This window comes from Acartia tonsa, chromosome 2, assembly GCF_053477335.1.
Source record: "Acartia tonsa isolate MP-2025a chromosome 2, ASM5347733v1, whole genome shotgun sequence".
NCBI classification, from domain to species: Eukaryota; Metazoa; Arthropoda; class Copepoda; order Calanoida; family Acartiidae; genus Acartia; species Acartia tonsa.
In genome coordinates, this window is record NC_137261.1 from 53,004,193 (window position 1) to 53,020,775 (window position 16,583).

The window sequence follows — 16,583 nt, forward strand, 5'->3', positions numbered from 1 at the left end:
ATATTCAGTACACAAAATATTATTATTTTAAAACGACGACATTTTACTTGGAAAGCAGACGGGCAGCCATTCTCTGATTCTGATTGGTTAATGTTGTAGCCATAGCCTCCATTCTTAATTCCTATTAGTCAACAAAATATTTAGGGTTCGCCAAAAATATTCTTATTTCTTTCATAATTTGGAAAATATTTTTGATGGATAAATTTTTGTAATATCATTGATTTATTATTATTTCGAGTTTCCAAAAACATTAATTTGATTTTAGATTCAAAGTTAGGTATATTATAATGACGTCAAACAAAGTTTAATTTAGAATATGAATAATTCTTATAAAAAATCTCTTAAACAATTTGAATGTTTTTCTGTCCGTCCGTCCGTATGTCCAAGTCCATATCAATTTGGTAAATGATTTAGATATTGCTTCTTAATTATGATTCGAAATTATTTGATCTTGTGGAAATGTTTGTTGCTTCAAAAAATTTAGCATATTATTTTATCCCGCGAAAGTTATTTCATTCCATGCAAATTAACAACTATATACAAATATTTTTACTCAAAAATGTCCCCTCCATCCCTCGAATGCAGTTATTATAAATATCCTATATCCCTAATTACCTTTTTTAAATCTCTGTACCTTTGACACACCTCCATCTACATCCTGCACCCTTAAACACAAAAGGACCATCCCTTATTCGATTATTATAGAGAAATCTCCGCCCATTTACATTAAAATCCTACTTAAATTCCACGCTAACATGATGTCAAGTTGAAGAGTACGTATATGTAAAATTATGTCTACCATTTTCCGAGATTCTTAGCTTAATTCAGACAAAAAAACCTTACTACAAATAATTTAAATAATTAAACTTTTACTAAAATTGTAGAGTTGATTCAACTAAAAATAACTTTCTGTCAACAATAGAAAGTTGCAATTTAGTTAGGTGGGCGGATAATTCAAGATCCGATTTTGTACAGTTTTTTAAAATTTGTATATCAGGCTTTTTCTGTTTAACAAATGATTTATTTCACTAAAAGAAGGTGTATCAACTTTTTTTTTTATGGCTAGCCGGTTCTTTTAGTAAGTAGTAGATGTAAAATTTTTCATAGAATTCAGATATGCAATCGTTTTTTTTGTAGACCTCTTATTTTTTAAGTAATTTAAGTTTTTTAAAAAAATAATTAAGTCGGTTTTAAGGTACTAAAACGCAACAAAATAAAAGAAGAAAATGGCCAGTAAGAACAAAAATAGTAAGATCTTTAATTTGACACCTTACTTTTAAAATTCTGTTGAGTAATTATTGAAAAAATCTATTTTTTTAACCTCGGTTTAATAAAAACTTTAGACCTAAATATTTTCTCAAACAGACATAAAAAACATGGGTTCATATATACCTTTAGAATCAGAAAAATATTACGAATCCATTGTAAGCAAAATTGAAAAAAAGTAAAAAAATATAAAAATATAAAAATGGCCAATTGTATTTTTTGTTCTGGCAACACTATCGTCTTCCCTTTTTTACCCCCTCTTTACCCCCTCTATACCCCCTTCCCATTTTTATACCCAATTCAAAAGTTAAGACGTTGCCTGTACAATATAATATGATATTTTCATATAATTCCTTTTATTGTAGTTTATATACTATATTGTAAACTTTTTTTTTCAATTTTGCTTACAATGGATTTGTAATATTTTTCTGATTCTAAAGTTATATATGAACCCATATTTTTTTACTTGTGAAATGATAAAATTGAGTTCAAAGTTTTTATTCTCGTGGGTTTAAAAAAATCAATTTTTTCAATAATTACCTGACAGAATTGAAAAAGTAAGGTGTCAAATTAAAGATCTTACTATTTTTGTTCATAATGGCCATTTTCTTTCTTTTTTTTGTTGCATTTTAGTACCTTAAAATCGACTTCATTTTTTTTTTTTAAAACTTAAATTACTTAAAAAATAAGAGGTCTACAAAAAAACCGATTGCATATCTGAATTCTATGAAAAATTTTACATCTACTACTTACTAAAAGGACCGGCTAGCTATAAAAAAAAAGTTGATACAACTTCTTTGAAAAGAAAGCGATTTTTACAACATAATAATTAAACTTTTAGAAGCAGTATTTAGGTGAACAGATCTAAAGTATAGATATGTATACCAGGGAGTAAGGGAGGGGACAATGGATCGAATATTCAATTTTTAGGAGTCTCAGACTTTGGGGACTGGCTTAAAGGGAATGTGCAAGAATTTAGCAGTTTCTGACTGAGTTTGGGGACTTGCGCATAGAATGCCGTTACTCGTTATGTATGTTTTGAATATTGCAGACGGGGAGAAGGGATAAGGGAAGTGGGGGGAAGGGAAATAAACACTCGTTGTGTTAGTTTGGAATGTAGCAGACGGGGAGATGGGAGAAGGGAGGTGGGGGCAAGGGGCAAGGGAAATAAACAGAATAAAAAGGGGCAGTCATATTCTTGCTAGCAGCTGGCCGGGTCCAATAATCTTTTAATATAAAAATCACACCAAAAAACTTCAATATATTTCATCAAAAACAAGTTGTGATTTCACTTTACATGACGCTATGGAAATCTATTATTCAATTAACAATCCCTTTATAATTTCCTACAAATTTATTGGATTAAACTGGATTTCATGCCCTTTCTTTGATAACTCTTATATTGAATTAATTGCCCATTGTCCCCTCCCTTACTCCCTGTATGTATACACAGACAACAACCTCCCTTCCTTTTCCAATGACCTTTTTCGTCTGCTTCTAAATTATTTTCTGCTACTCGACTGTGTTAATATAAGCGACACCATTGGTTGATTTTCAATGACCCAATGGAAAGGTTGCACAAGGCAGTTGCGATGGGGAGGTACAGTTATTTAACCCTTTCTCCCTCTAGTGTTTTACTCTAATTTTAGGTGGTTAATTTAGCTTGGACTATTAATTGGCTTCAGTACTTTCTTGGACAACTAGGTAAACACACCCTGAAATACGAACTTGTTGTCCTTTCCAGGGATATAAAGGGATAAGATAATGGCCGATAAATTGATGTACATCCCCAATGACGATACACAAAATTACTCCCTCTGTAGATTACAATTAATGGTTGAAATGTTTAAACACATACTGAATGAATCAACCAATCAAAATTCTTTGAAGGCTTCAAAGTTGGTAAGCCAACGAATAGGAAAACGTTATTGTAAAACTTTGAGAACTAGTGTAATAAATAGCCCAATGTCCCCTCCCTCCCTGTGTCCTTTCTCTCCTTCTATGTACATGTAACTAGCGGCTTTGATTTTTGGGAGGGGTTGGGGGTGTCCCATCCCTAAGAAAATAGCCTAAAACCACCACAGGACCAGTAGGTATATTCCCTGAAGAGTAGAGCCCATTCAGTTCAGCGGTTACCGAGATCTTAGGCTCTTAAGTAGACAGACAGACATCGTTCTATCTACTTTGTATTATAGATATTATCGTGTGTTCGCCGCCCCATAGAGTAAGGAACAAGACATTGTTAGAAATAACAAAAATACATTTAGCATTTTTAAAAGCGAAGCTTTTCTATAATTAGGGTAGGTCCGTCCGTACTCCCGTCCGTCACAGAGAGATAGCATGGTGATTCCTTTAGTAGTTAGGTACGATTTAGAAAGCGTAGCAACTCTATGATCATTACAAGAGTGTCCGTACGTCTATTTTAAACATGTTGATTTTTTTACTTTATTAACAACAAATTTCTATGTGATCTATTCATCCGATTGATCTGATTTTTGGTATGTTGATTCCTGTGACAACAAAGTATAATGATATAAGCGAAGCAACTATACAATAAAGTCCTAAAAATGTAAGTACGTCTATAAACATTATCCTGTATCAAGCAGTTTTTCAACAAATTTACTTATAATTATGCTTCGACTCTTATATATTTATATTCTGATTGTTAAGTTCTGACACTATACATTGTTAATGTCCGTTTGTCCTACCGTTTCAGTGATTCGCTTTTATGGATGTTGTCATCCTTGTTTTAGTAGCAAAGCTACTCCATCATTCAAAGTGTCCGTCCGTCCATCGCTGGCGGCCGGACTGCTTTAGAAGCTGCTTGATATTTACAACTGGTTTCCACAGTAATTTTTATGTAAAATATTATCAATGTTGAATTTTTAAATGCTTTGTTTTTGTGTTTGTTTTCTAAACATCTTCTAATATTCTTGTGCCTAGCTACTTAAAAACGTTATCATCCTTGTTTACTTTAAGACAGAAACAAAAATAAATAATTACAGTTTATTAATTGTTCAAAAAAATTAGAATATAGTTATTCTTTTATATACTTACATATATACAACATCATACATATATAAACTACTTTTTTTACATTCATAAAACTTTTATCATTGAATTTTTAGTTAGAAAAATTAAAAGTATTTTTTGTTCTCTATATGATGAGAAAAAAAGTTATTTTTGCACATTCACACAAAATAATAATAATTTACATCACTCGACTCGTAAATCTCCGAAAAAAACTTAAGAAAATCTCTCAAAAATAAAAGAAAATAATAATGTGAATTTCACTTTGTATTAGTTATATATCGTATCGTATTATAGACAGCTTTCTGCGGATAGTAAAATGAAAAAAAAAATAGTTTTATTTGGTTTGAGGGGCTAAATGCCCGATCTAACAAAACTGGTGTAAATTAATTGAATTTAATTTTATTACTCGTGGAAAATTGTCTATAATATGATAGGATTCATGTTTTTTTTTCAGTATAGCTTAGAACTGGTTTTTAATCCAGCGGATATTAAACGGTTTTGAAGCCACAAAAAAAATTAAAAAGAATCTAAATTGTATGTAGATTAGTTTGTTTTGATTAGATTAATAAGAAAAAAAAGAAAAAATGTGCAATCACAAATTTTAACTTAGCCATGATACGAACTTAGTTTCCTAATGACTTTAAACTAGGGTTGGACCGGATACTTTTTCATAATGATTCATAATGCCGGTTATCCGGTAACCGGTCGTAAATCTGGACAACGTTCGATATCCGGCAAATTACCTGTTATCCGGTTGGATAACCGGATATGCGACGTAAGAAATCAGCCGGATATCCGGTATCCGGATAGTTTCAATATCTGGATATTTAAAATGGCCGGATATCCGGCTAAACCTTATTTAAAACTGGCTTAACACACTAACATATCCTATACATCTAACCACCTTAAGTTAAAAATTGCTTTAATACATTATTCTTTTTTTTTTCATTTTACATTTAAATCGAAAGAAGAATTAAATATTTTTGTACATTGAATACTGAAACAGGCAATGTAAACATTAACAAATACTACATTTTACAAAATAAGTACTTTTTTATGACAATAAGTTAAAACAAATATGTTCATTAAAGCTAGAAATTATTTTCAGTTTTTGAAAGATCAATGTTTCTTTTATTTATTACTTAATTGTAGTTCTAAATTAAAAAAAAAAACAGGTAAATAACATGGATTAAAAAATACATAGTTTTGATTTACAGAAAAAAAATACATTTTTGTGCAGAGATTAAAGTTTACATAGATCAGGTATATAAATTATTTTGTACTACAGTGTGACAATGGATATATAATACATGGATATTGTGACAGAGGAGGAAGGTTACAGTCCTCAGATTTTGTTCAATACGTTCCTCCATAGTTAGGGGAGGGTAAGGTATAGTAATAAGAAAGGATGGGGGGTTTCTTTATATTAGCCAGCAGGTAGAAACATTTTACCAGGGAATGCGGGAATCTGTCACAATATCCATGTATTCTATATCCACCAGTGTGGCAGGGAATTTTGGTATTACAGCATTAAATGTACAGAGTGACGCATACAAATTGAATTGAAATATACAGTGTGACTTCTAGAAATTAAAAAGTATTAAAACCATTAAAAGACTAGGTAATACAGTTTTATTTAGCTATAATTTTTATTAAAAAATATTTTTGGCGTTTACCTTTTATAATGTCACCCTATACATTTTTACCTTACATTATTACTATAATTAAATTTCCTCTGAGATACTTTGGTTTTCAGTTTGGCAAATCCAGGGAAAGACGACTTTTTGTACTGTTTTCCAGGTGATTGTTAATTTTAGTTTTTTTTACAACTAAATTGAAGCAAAGAAAGAAGAAAGACTAAAAAATGACAATGCTTTCACAAAAAGTGTCTGTCGAGCACTGAAACATCCCCCCTTCCCCCACCTTTACAATTTAAAATAAATTGTATGTAAGGAGGGATATTTTTTCCCTTTTTTATAACCCCTGCGGGGAGCCTAACCCCGCGGGTACCCAAAATAACCTAACCTAACTTGGCCTAAAGTAATAAACAAAGAAAGGAAAAATATGGGGGGGGGGGTGTCCGTGTTCAACAGGATACTTTAGGTGAAAGCGAAAAAGGTTTTTTTACAAGCAACAGCCAAATAAAAGCAACCTTCTTATGTCATATTCTATGAAAGAAATAGCTAATAAAAGATGATTATAAAGACTTAAAGGTACTTATAGCATATATATGAGTTGTTTAAAGGCACAAATATTATGCCAATTTGCTTTTTTGGTGAGTAAATAGGTGTCATACTGCAATAGAGAGGAGAAAATATACATCTAAACATTATTTTAAAGAAAAAATGTAATATTACATACATAGCATATGATTATAAGTACAGTAAAATATTTTAATATTTGGTAATTTGTATGATTCACAACATATTTGTACTTGTATTTTTTACATTTGGTGCGCTTTAAGAGAGAAGAGTCAAATTTTATGACTGGTACTAAAGGACTTAGGTTATTTACAACACATAATAATTGTTAATTAGAATTTTTGTATTCTGGCATCCATGATTAGTGTTTACAACTCTACAGTGTTGGTAACCATGAGGTAGAGGGTGAGGGCCCTGCCTGTCTGTGGCAGCCACTCCAACACGGCACTGGTATAGGAACACATCTTGGTCAAACAGTCACCATATCTAAATTGATAAATAATAAATAGTAATTCGAAGTATGACCGACGAACTAAGTAAATTATTTATTATTTTAAGTATACTAAATTGGTACACGGAATCTCCACTAAAATTTCATACATCTATTTTAATATTAAACAAGAAAATCACAATTGCCTCATACGGACAGACTGACAGATATCGGAATTATGTAGCAGCTTTGTTGCTAATTTTTTTCTATTTACCTTGCAAGGAGAGGTGGAAGCAGGGCACTGAGAACTGGAAGTGCGAGGGCCAGGTTATTCCCTGTGAGATGGAACCAGGCCACGCCCTCAAGAACAGCTGACAGGTTGGTCGCCAGGAAGAATGAGATGACCGCCCAGGGCAGGTTGTACGCGTAGGAGATGGGGCAGGCAGCACAGGCCATCACTGGGGATAGTACTGCGCACAGTTTACCTGAAGAAAAAAAAATTAATAATATACATTTTTGTTGCTTAAAACTATAAAACAATAATATGTTTTCTCGTATTCATTCGAATCCGGTGGATAGGAACCGGTTCTCATCCATACGAAAATTATGTCTAGCATCGTATTATATCCAGTTTTCTACGAATATAGAAATGTACAATCATAAGATTAAAACTAGTTTTTTAGCCGGTGCCTTCGGCACCACGGGGCTAAAAAAACTTATAATTGTACATTCTATATCCAAGGAAAGCCGTTTATAATACGATGCGAGAAATAACAATTCTCGTATTCATTTGAATCCGGTGGATAGGAACCGGTTCTCATGAATACGAAAAAACTATGTCTAGCATCGTATTATATCCAGCTTTCTACGAATATAAAAATGTACAATCATAATATTAAAACTAGTTTTTTAGCCGATGCCTTCGGCATCTCGGGGCTAAAAAACTAGTTTTAATCTCATAATTGTACATTCTATATCCGCGGAAAGCCGTTTATAATACGATGCGAGAAATAACTATTCTCGTATTCATTCGAATCCGGTGGATAGGAACCGGTTCTCATGAATACGAAAAAACTATGTCTAGCATCGTATTATATCCAGCTTTCTACGAATACAAAAATTCTCCTATTCAAGGTAGACAGCTGAATCAAGATTGACGGCTGAAATTATCAGGGATTGAATACAGCTCATACCAATAACGAAATTAATTCGGAAGAAAATCACGAAACCTATACGTGTTTTTCAGCTGTCGTTGGGGGGCAACACATCGTAAAATTGACGACCTCTCCATTTGCCCCCCAAATATTTTTTTAGATTTATTTTGCTTGTTGGTTATACCTTATTCCTGGATTGAATATGCTCATATTCTACATTTTTCCATCAAGTTTTATTAAGGTTTGTATATTAATTGCGGTGCTTGATCGATTCCTAGATTTTTACGTTTTCATGATTTTAAAGGTTTCGTGATTTCACTATTTCATCAAGTTTAATGTTTATTGTATGACACTGCTCTATATAAAGATTTCATCATTTTTGAGCATCGCTACTTATGGATGTTGTCATCCTTGTTTATGTAACTTTCAGATCAAATACAATATTTTTTGATTTAAAAAAAGATTTAATGATAGTTACCTTGAACAGTGGCTAGAAGACTGGATACTCTTGCCAAGTACTTGCAGGGTTCAGCCGCAGCCGCTGCTACAGGTTCAACAGCATCTTCCTTCTTCTCATCAGCAGCAGCCACAGGTTCAACAGTTTGGCCCTCGTCAGTGGCATCTGTAGCAGCTGCCGTGACAGCCACCTCCTGTTCCTCCTCTGCAGATTCTTTCTCAGCATCAACGGCAGCTTCAGGGGTTGCGGCTGCTTCTTCAACCTTCTCAACTTCTGTCTCAACCTCCTTGATAGCAACAGCACTGCCGTTTGTGGTAACAGCTGGCGCAGCTGTTGGCAGCTCGGCACGCTCAAACTTCTTGGCAGTCATGACCAAGGCAGCAATGGGAATGATGAAATAGTATTTAGTTATATCATCAGCTTCGGTAAAGGATGGATAACCAAAAGCTGCAAGAATAATAAACATAACTCCTTCATAATTGAGAAAGTCAACCATACCGTTTGAAAACTTGCGCAGCTGAGATTCTTCCTGTGCCAGATGCCTGTAGAATTCTCTAAACATGGCGCGAATGACGTCAGCGGCAGCTGTACAGACCAGCGCCATTGTGATGAGGCGGGGCAGTACGACAGTATCCTCAAAGTCGGGCATGTACACCACAGACAAGAAGAACAGAATTCCATTGACAAAGTTCATTACTCTGGACAGCAAGGCATTCACTGAGCCTTGGCTGTGTTTCTTATTCTCTGAGTAAACAGAAAATACCATGGCACCTGCCAGTAGGTATGTCACAAGGGTCAGGTTGGAGGGTTGTTCATCAATGCCAAGAGCCTCGGCAAGCATGGCACAACCAAGCTTGGTGTACTCGAGGCACGGGCCAAGAATGAGCCAGACCAAGGAGATAAGGGATACACAGGCAGAGACGACAAGGTCCACCAGGAACATGGGGATGGCGATCATCAGGTTGACGGTGGAGAAGGTGAAGGTGGTTGCGGCCTCACAGATGTTGGGCTGCTTGTCAGCCTCCCACATGTATCCAGACATAGTGATCCTTCTTTAATCTAAATATAGAAAATGGAATTATTATATTGCAATATATGTAATTAACTAGCCTCTAGGGGCTTTGCCCCAAGAGGTAATAAAAAAAGATTTAGTACCCCCACTAAGGTGCCCCCACTTAAAAAATTGAGGGGGATTTTTCTGCTTTTTTTTGAGGGGGGGGGGTCCCACCCCCCAAGAAAATAGCCTAAAACCTCCGGAGGACCAGTAGGTATATTCCCTGAAGAGTAGAATCCGATCGGTTTAGTGGTTACCGAGATCTTAAGGGACGGAAAGACAGACAGACGAACAGACATCATTCTACTTTGTATTATAGATAGAAATAGCATATTATTTTACTTAGGGGGAAGGGGTTTAAGATTTCATTTTTTTAAAGAAAAAAATATATTTTTTTTTTGGGGGGGGGATGGGTTCCAGGAGCGATTTATATTGGAAGGGTGGAGTTACCCTCCCAAAAAGTCCCTGGACTTATAAGATGGTTCACTTTAAAGGAAACCTAATCGGTTCAGTGGTTAGCGAGATTATTCGCAACACAAAGACAGACAAAATGCTATCTTGTTACTTTTAGATAAGGATTAAACAAATTAGGATACAAATATATATGTTTGCTTAGCATAAAAAATGATTTTTTCCCCAAAGCAACTTCTAGATTATAATGAACAAGACATATGCCTAAGGCGTGCACGTATTTTGGTAGCTGGACAAAGTGTCTCTAAAATCAACCTTGTGGCGTTATAAGTAATGAGGGAGATGCGAGGAGAAGAGGGAAAGAAAACCCCTAGAAGATAGATGGATAATTCCTCGTTTTTATGACGTCACACGGCTATTTTTTTAATACACTTTGTCCAGCTACGTTTTAGTTAGTTAGTGTGAGGGGGGGTTTAAAAAAATTGGATCAAGTCAAGCTGAGTGTGCCAATGGCAACAAGTAAAACAGAGCGTGCCAATATTCCCCCTAGTCAAGTAGAGTATGCCAATATTCCCCCAAGTAAAACATTGTATGCCAATATTTCATCAAGTAAAGCATAGTATGCCAATAGTTTAGCAAACAAAGCAGCATGACAAAAAAAAATAAAAAAAAGATGAATTTAACATATTTTCCGATTTATGTTATGATAATTCAACCTACAAATTTACTACTTTATGTACGTAAAATATATAAACTATCAGTTGCGTCCCTAGCATCTAGGAGCTCTCTATTCCAAGTAGTAGAAAAGTTACGAAAATTAGCCTAAAACCATTAAAATTTTAAAAGAAAAAATCTCACTAATCAATGGACTGTTATGGTTCTTCTTTCAATGAAGCTTCTTATTGGTCCTTTAAAATACCATGATTTTGTTACAATAGTTTTTCTTTTTAAAACTTAAATATAAAGGATATTTTTAGGTCTCTCCTTCCCTCAAATGCCCCTAGAGACATCGAGGGGGGGGGGGGTGGAGCCGCTAGTATATATATATAAATTATTTCAAAGTTTTAGAAAAAGCATATCTTGACAAGTAAAGCAGAGTATGCCAATATTACGCCAAGTAAAGCAGAGTGTGCCAATATTCCCCCTAGTCAAGTAGAGTATGCCAATATTCCCCCAAGTCAAGTGCGTGTATTGGCATACTCAGCTTGACTTGATCCAAAAAATTATGTTCAATGTTTTTATGTTTTTCTTGACCTTTCATTGTAAAAGTACAATTAAATAAAAGACAAGTATAAGAACATCTATAAAGACGAAGCTCGACAATTCAAACAATTTGACAAACACAATCACTTATAGCACTTAATGCAATTTTCCTAACCTCCGCCCCCGCCCTCCCATAGAGGCTAGGGGTAAAGCAACTAGTGATCATATATATATATATTTGCTAATTATTCTATAATTGTACCTACTTGTACTTAAACAAGAATAATCCATAAAAATGTTAAATCAATAGGACAATTCTAAAAATACTTAACAATAGCTGTTATTGATGTGCGTACGGACACCCCAATGTAGAATATATTGGCTACTAGTAATGGAAAAAATATAAAATCTATTAAATAAAACAATATTAGGAGATAAATAATCATTCTCATATAAACGACCCCTTAAATAGTGTATGTAAATATTCATTTATTTCCCTGAGGTAGTCATTTATTTCCCGGAGGTAGTCATTTATCGCTCCATCATTTATTCCCTCAGGTAAAAAATATTCATTCCTAAACAAAAAAACTGGATAGGAATACCCCATTTAAAGTTTGAAATTAATAAGACAATTCTAACAATACTTTATTAATACCCAACACAAGCTATCAGAGTTACGGACGTATGACCGGACTTAACCCCCAATGTAGAAAAGCTTCGCTGGTAATAATGGCTAAACTATAAAATGAAAGGATGGAGAAAGCTGGCAAAGTTGTCCATTGACCCCCCTCTCTCATATTTACAAATATGTCTCTTAGGTACACACAATGACAGGTTATTTTGCGGTTCGCATTTGTACACTTGATATTCTGTACACAGGGACGTCCAAGCTTTTTAGTTTGAGGGGGTGTTCCAACCCTTCGACGTATAGTTATGTGTATGTATATATAGTATTTTCCTCGAGTTTTGAAAATTAAAAAAATATTTATGAAGTAATTAAATTTCAAAGCAGTATTGTACTTGTACTTTTAAAACTTGCGTACATTTTCTGACTAGTGAATAGACTAACCGTAGAGACATAATTTTTCTTTTTTCTCTAATGTCCTAATTCAATGTATGGGCAAAATCCTTATTATCGCCACCAGAAGAACAACACCCCCCACCCCCCTTTCAATTTTCATTGGTTAAAAATTACGACAGTTAGAAATAAATTGGTGATAACTGCAAAATATAAAAAGCAACCAATTTTTTTGCCGATCTGCGCAATGGTTCAAAATTTACTTTTTACAAATCAGGCAAATTTGACATTTCATAAACCAGAATTTTGTTTAAAATCCCTCAAACAAAACCCCCCCTATTGTTTTTTTTGTATTGGGGGGCGTATGAAATAAAAAAAGAACTTATTTATTTAAAATGGTTGTGGATGTGGAAGGGTGAGATATGTAAATGCAGTCAAAGGACAATTTAGGCGACTTAACTCTCAAGATGTATCTTATTAATCCTTATACTAAAGTAACAGGATGTCTTTGTGTCTGTGTATCCGTGTATCTGTGTGTCTGTGTGTTTGTACTGAAGGATCTCGCTAACCGCTGAACCGATCAGGTTCTCCTTAACAGGGTAGCTTCTCATAGGTCCCGGGAAGGTTTATAACTTTTTTCTTGGGGGGTGGGACACCCCCAACACCCCCCCAAAAAAATGAAAAATCCACCCCCCAAAAAAAAAATTATTTTTTGATTTTTTGAACTAAAATTAAAAATGAGTGGGGGGCATCCCCCCCCCAAAAAAAAATTTTTTTTCGCCCCCCCCAAAATTTAAATTTTTTTTTTTTAAATCTAAAATAAGAAATTGGGTATTAAATTCGACTCTCTCCTTCTTAAGTGCCCCTAGAGGCCTCTAGGGGCGTAACCGCTAGTAATGGATATATTATTACTTGGATCTTACACCAGAGTTTCATGTTCTCTAATAAAGTGAAACACGCAGCAGGCTAAGATAACGATTCCCCCCTTCCATCCCCTTTACCCCATCTCCTTTTCCCTCCAACTGGATGAACAAACTGACCAATTAATGAATAACATGTCAGCAAGCTACGTTTATTCTACATCCATTTATCTTATCTATATATTAGAAAGCTGAGCTTGATCTTTAAATTTTGAAAATGCAGCGCTGTGATTGGCTGAAATTTTGGCGCGCCCCGATCTGAATCGCCACTAAAATGATTTAAAGATCAAGCTCTGACTACATAGAAAATTTTAAATTATCTGCAGATATATTTGTAAATAAATGTCGTCTTACAATAAATAAAATTTTGACCCTTTTGTCTTTTGACAAGTTTGACCTTGATTTTATAATATAATGGAAATTTGGTGATGTAACAGTATATAACATTGGATATAGAATACGTGAAATATGCAAAGGGAAATATTGTCGTCAATTTAGATTGCTCCTATGCCATGGTCCTCATTTATTGGTCAGTCAGTTCGGTCCTTTAGCTAGCTAATATCGTTATATTAGCCACCTGAAAGTAACATTTTTTCAGAGTTAGTTTATGCGAGAATCTCTCACAATATCCACGTATTCTATATCCATTTAACAATCATAAATTGATTTGACATTGGCCGAGAGAGGGGTAAATTCAAAAACTTTAAAACATTTATCCAACTTTTAAACATTAATTCTATTTATTTATTTAAAGAGGTTGTTATTCCTTTCGTCCTTGCCAGACCTTGCATTAATATCAGTGGTGTGCACAGGGTTTAGATACCAGCCTTTAAACCAAAATCTAGAGGGGTATTATTTATTCAGGGCTCTAAAGGAATAAGACAATGGTCAATAAATTGATGACCACCCCCAATAATGATACACAAAATTACCCCATTTGTAAATTACAATTAGTGGTTGAAGCGTTAGGACACTCAACTTAATGAACCAACCAATTAAAATTCCATAATAGTCTCTAAAGTTGTTGAGCCAACGAATATGAAAACATTATTAAAAGACTTTGAGAACCAGTACCCAATGTTCCATCCCTCCCTGGGTGTTAATAACTTGTCAGTGGGATGGATACACCCCCGTAGTGTCCCTCTACAAACTTGGGGGTGTGCCTTTTAAACTTAACACCCCTTGGCTGTTTTAAGGGGTGTTGCCACACCCTCTCAGAGCGTAGCTCCTATTTCAGAAAAATAATATTTTTCTTTAGAAAATTAGGTATAACTACTACAAGTATATATCTATGTGTTTCTGGGGTAAAATGGTCTCGCAGTTTAAATGTCTGCCAATGTGTCATAAGATCCCATTAACAACACTTATTTAATCAGTTTAATATTTCAATGACCCCCCCCCCCCCTTTCTCCTCAATACATTTTTCTATTTAATGCTTTGTTTTTCCGTTAAAGTCTCATTAACCAACCGATTAAGTTTTTAAGTTCTTTTGTCACAACGTCTAATTTTCTACAGCTTCGCTTTCATGGATGTTGTCATCCTTGTTAAATTAAAGTCTTGAGAAGGTTTTAGGCTATTATTCCTCTTTTCCCTCTACTTCAAATACAGATACCCTAGATGCCAGGGGTGTAGCCGTTATTTATAAGGATAAGGCGTTTTACAGGAAGTAGCGCCTATACCCAAACAAAGTAGAGTACCCGCCTTATAAAGCTAATTGCGTCATTAAAATACAAAATTCTCTAAATAAAGACTAAAATATACATAAAACTTAAATCTTAATAGTTTAAAATTATGTGACTATGTTTAAAATAAATTTAAAACACATATTCACCTGTTTTGATGTGTAAAATTGTTAAAAATCACTAAAAATGCACAAAATTTTGATAGGAGCTACTATAGCGTCACTTGCGTCCGTCTCAAAATTGTAAACAATACTGACTCACAAACCCTCCGCTAGAGGCGCTTTATATGTCAAAACAAAGAAACCCGGTAGTTTGGGATGGCTTTATTACGCATTTTCTGCGTATCTATAACTTATTCTCAATAATTTTACATTTAAGAGACATTTTTTGGAATTTGATACTTTTACAAGTTGTATTTAGATGAAATATAGTGAAAAATTGTGTAAAATGCGCATGCGTATTGATGTAATAGGGCAATATTTTTAGCTCAAACTTATTGCGACGCAAGTTATCGATCTCACAATAATGCTATGTATGGGATAATGGGAGAAAGAGAGAGAGATAGAGGGAGGGAGAAAGAGATAGATATATATATATAGAGAGAGGGGATGTGTGTATTAAATATGGGGGAAATTATATGGGGAATTTCTTAAAAAGATAGATACCCCCACTTTGGGTAGGGGAAATTCAAAATAGGAAGAAAAATTTATGTTCCTAGTAGAAATAGAGAGTTTTGGAGAGAGAGATAGAGAAAGAGAAAGGCAGAGACAGAGAGAGAAATAGAGAAATGAAACTACAGAGCTAAAATAAGTAACTTGAGAGCAAAAACAAGGATGATAGAATCCATTATGAGTTATGTACAAAGCTATAAAACAAATTTGTTGCAAAACTGATTAAATACATGATACTGTTTAAGGACTGACGTTTTTAGGATTTGATTATAGAGATGCTCTTATAACATTGTACCTTGTTGTAAAAGGAATCAGTATTTAAAAATCAGATGAATAGGATAATTTTAACATAAAAAAATTATTGTCAAAAAAGTAAAAAATCAGCTTGTCTTAAATGAACGTACGGACTTTCTGGAAACGATTATAGAGTTGCTTCGCTTCTAGGAATCAGCATGCAAATTTTGAAAACCTTTTTAATATAGGAAAGCTTCGCTTTTAAAAAGTCGAAAATTTATCTCAAATATTAAGAGAATAAGAGAGAGAGAGAGAGAGAGAAGAGAGAGAGAGAGAGAGAGAGAGAGAGAGAGAGAGAGAGAGAGAGAGAGAGAGAAAGAAAAAGAAAAAGAAAGATGGTTTTGGTTGTACTGTAAAATAATGTAGACTTTTTGCGTAGTTTGTTGCTATGCAGTAAATTTAGGCCTACCCTTTTTTTCTTTGTAGCGAAGCTACTCTACAACTTATAGCCTATTAGTATGTCCGTCAGAGAGCGATAAAGAGGGTTTGTTTGGTTGTACTGCATATATAGTAATGTGTAGTCTTTTTGTGTAGCTTGTTGCTAAGCTGTAAATTTAAACCTTCTTTGTAGCGAAGCTACTCTATAATTTATAGCCTGTTAGTATGTCCGTCAGAGAGATAAAAGAGGGTTTGTTTGGATGTACTGTATTGTGATATTTTGCTTTGTTTTTGCTTGCGTAATCCTTATAATAAAGTGACAGGATGTGTGTTTGTCTGTGTGTCTGTACCGAAGGATCTCGCTAACCGCTGAACCGATCGGGTTCTCATTAACAGGGTAGCTTCTCATAG

At 34.2% G+C, this 16,583-nt stretch overlaps 1 protein-coding gene across 1 annotated transcript; it reads right to left on the minus strand.

Annotated features, from left to right (window-relative positions):
• Positions 1 to 4,259: 4,259 nt before the first annotated feature.
• On the minus strand, positions 4,260 to 15,266 carry LOC145312133 (uncharacterized). Its single transcript, XM_080151277.1, has 4 exons — positions 14,979 to 15,266; positions 8,563 to 9,600; positions 7,205 to 7,415; positions 4,260 to 6,986 (listed from the first exon to the last, which is right to left on the minus strand). Exons 2-4 carry the CDS (start codon positions 9,581 to 9,583, stop codon positions 6,869 to 6,871), a joined length of 1,350 nt encoding a protein of 449 aa, XP_080007403.1. The 5' UTR covers positions 9,584 to 9,600; positions 14,979 to 15,266; the 3' UTR covers positions 4,260 to 6,868.
• Positions 15,267 to 16,583: the final 1,317 nt, after the last annotated feature.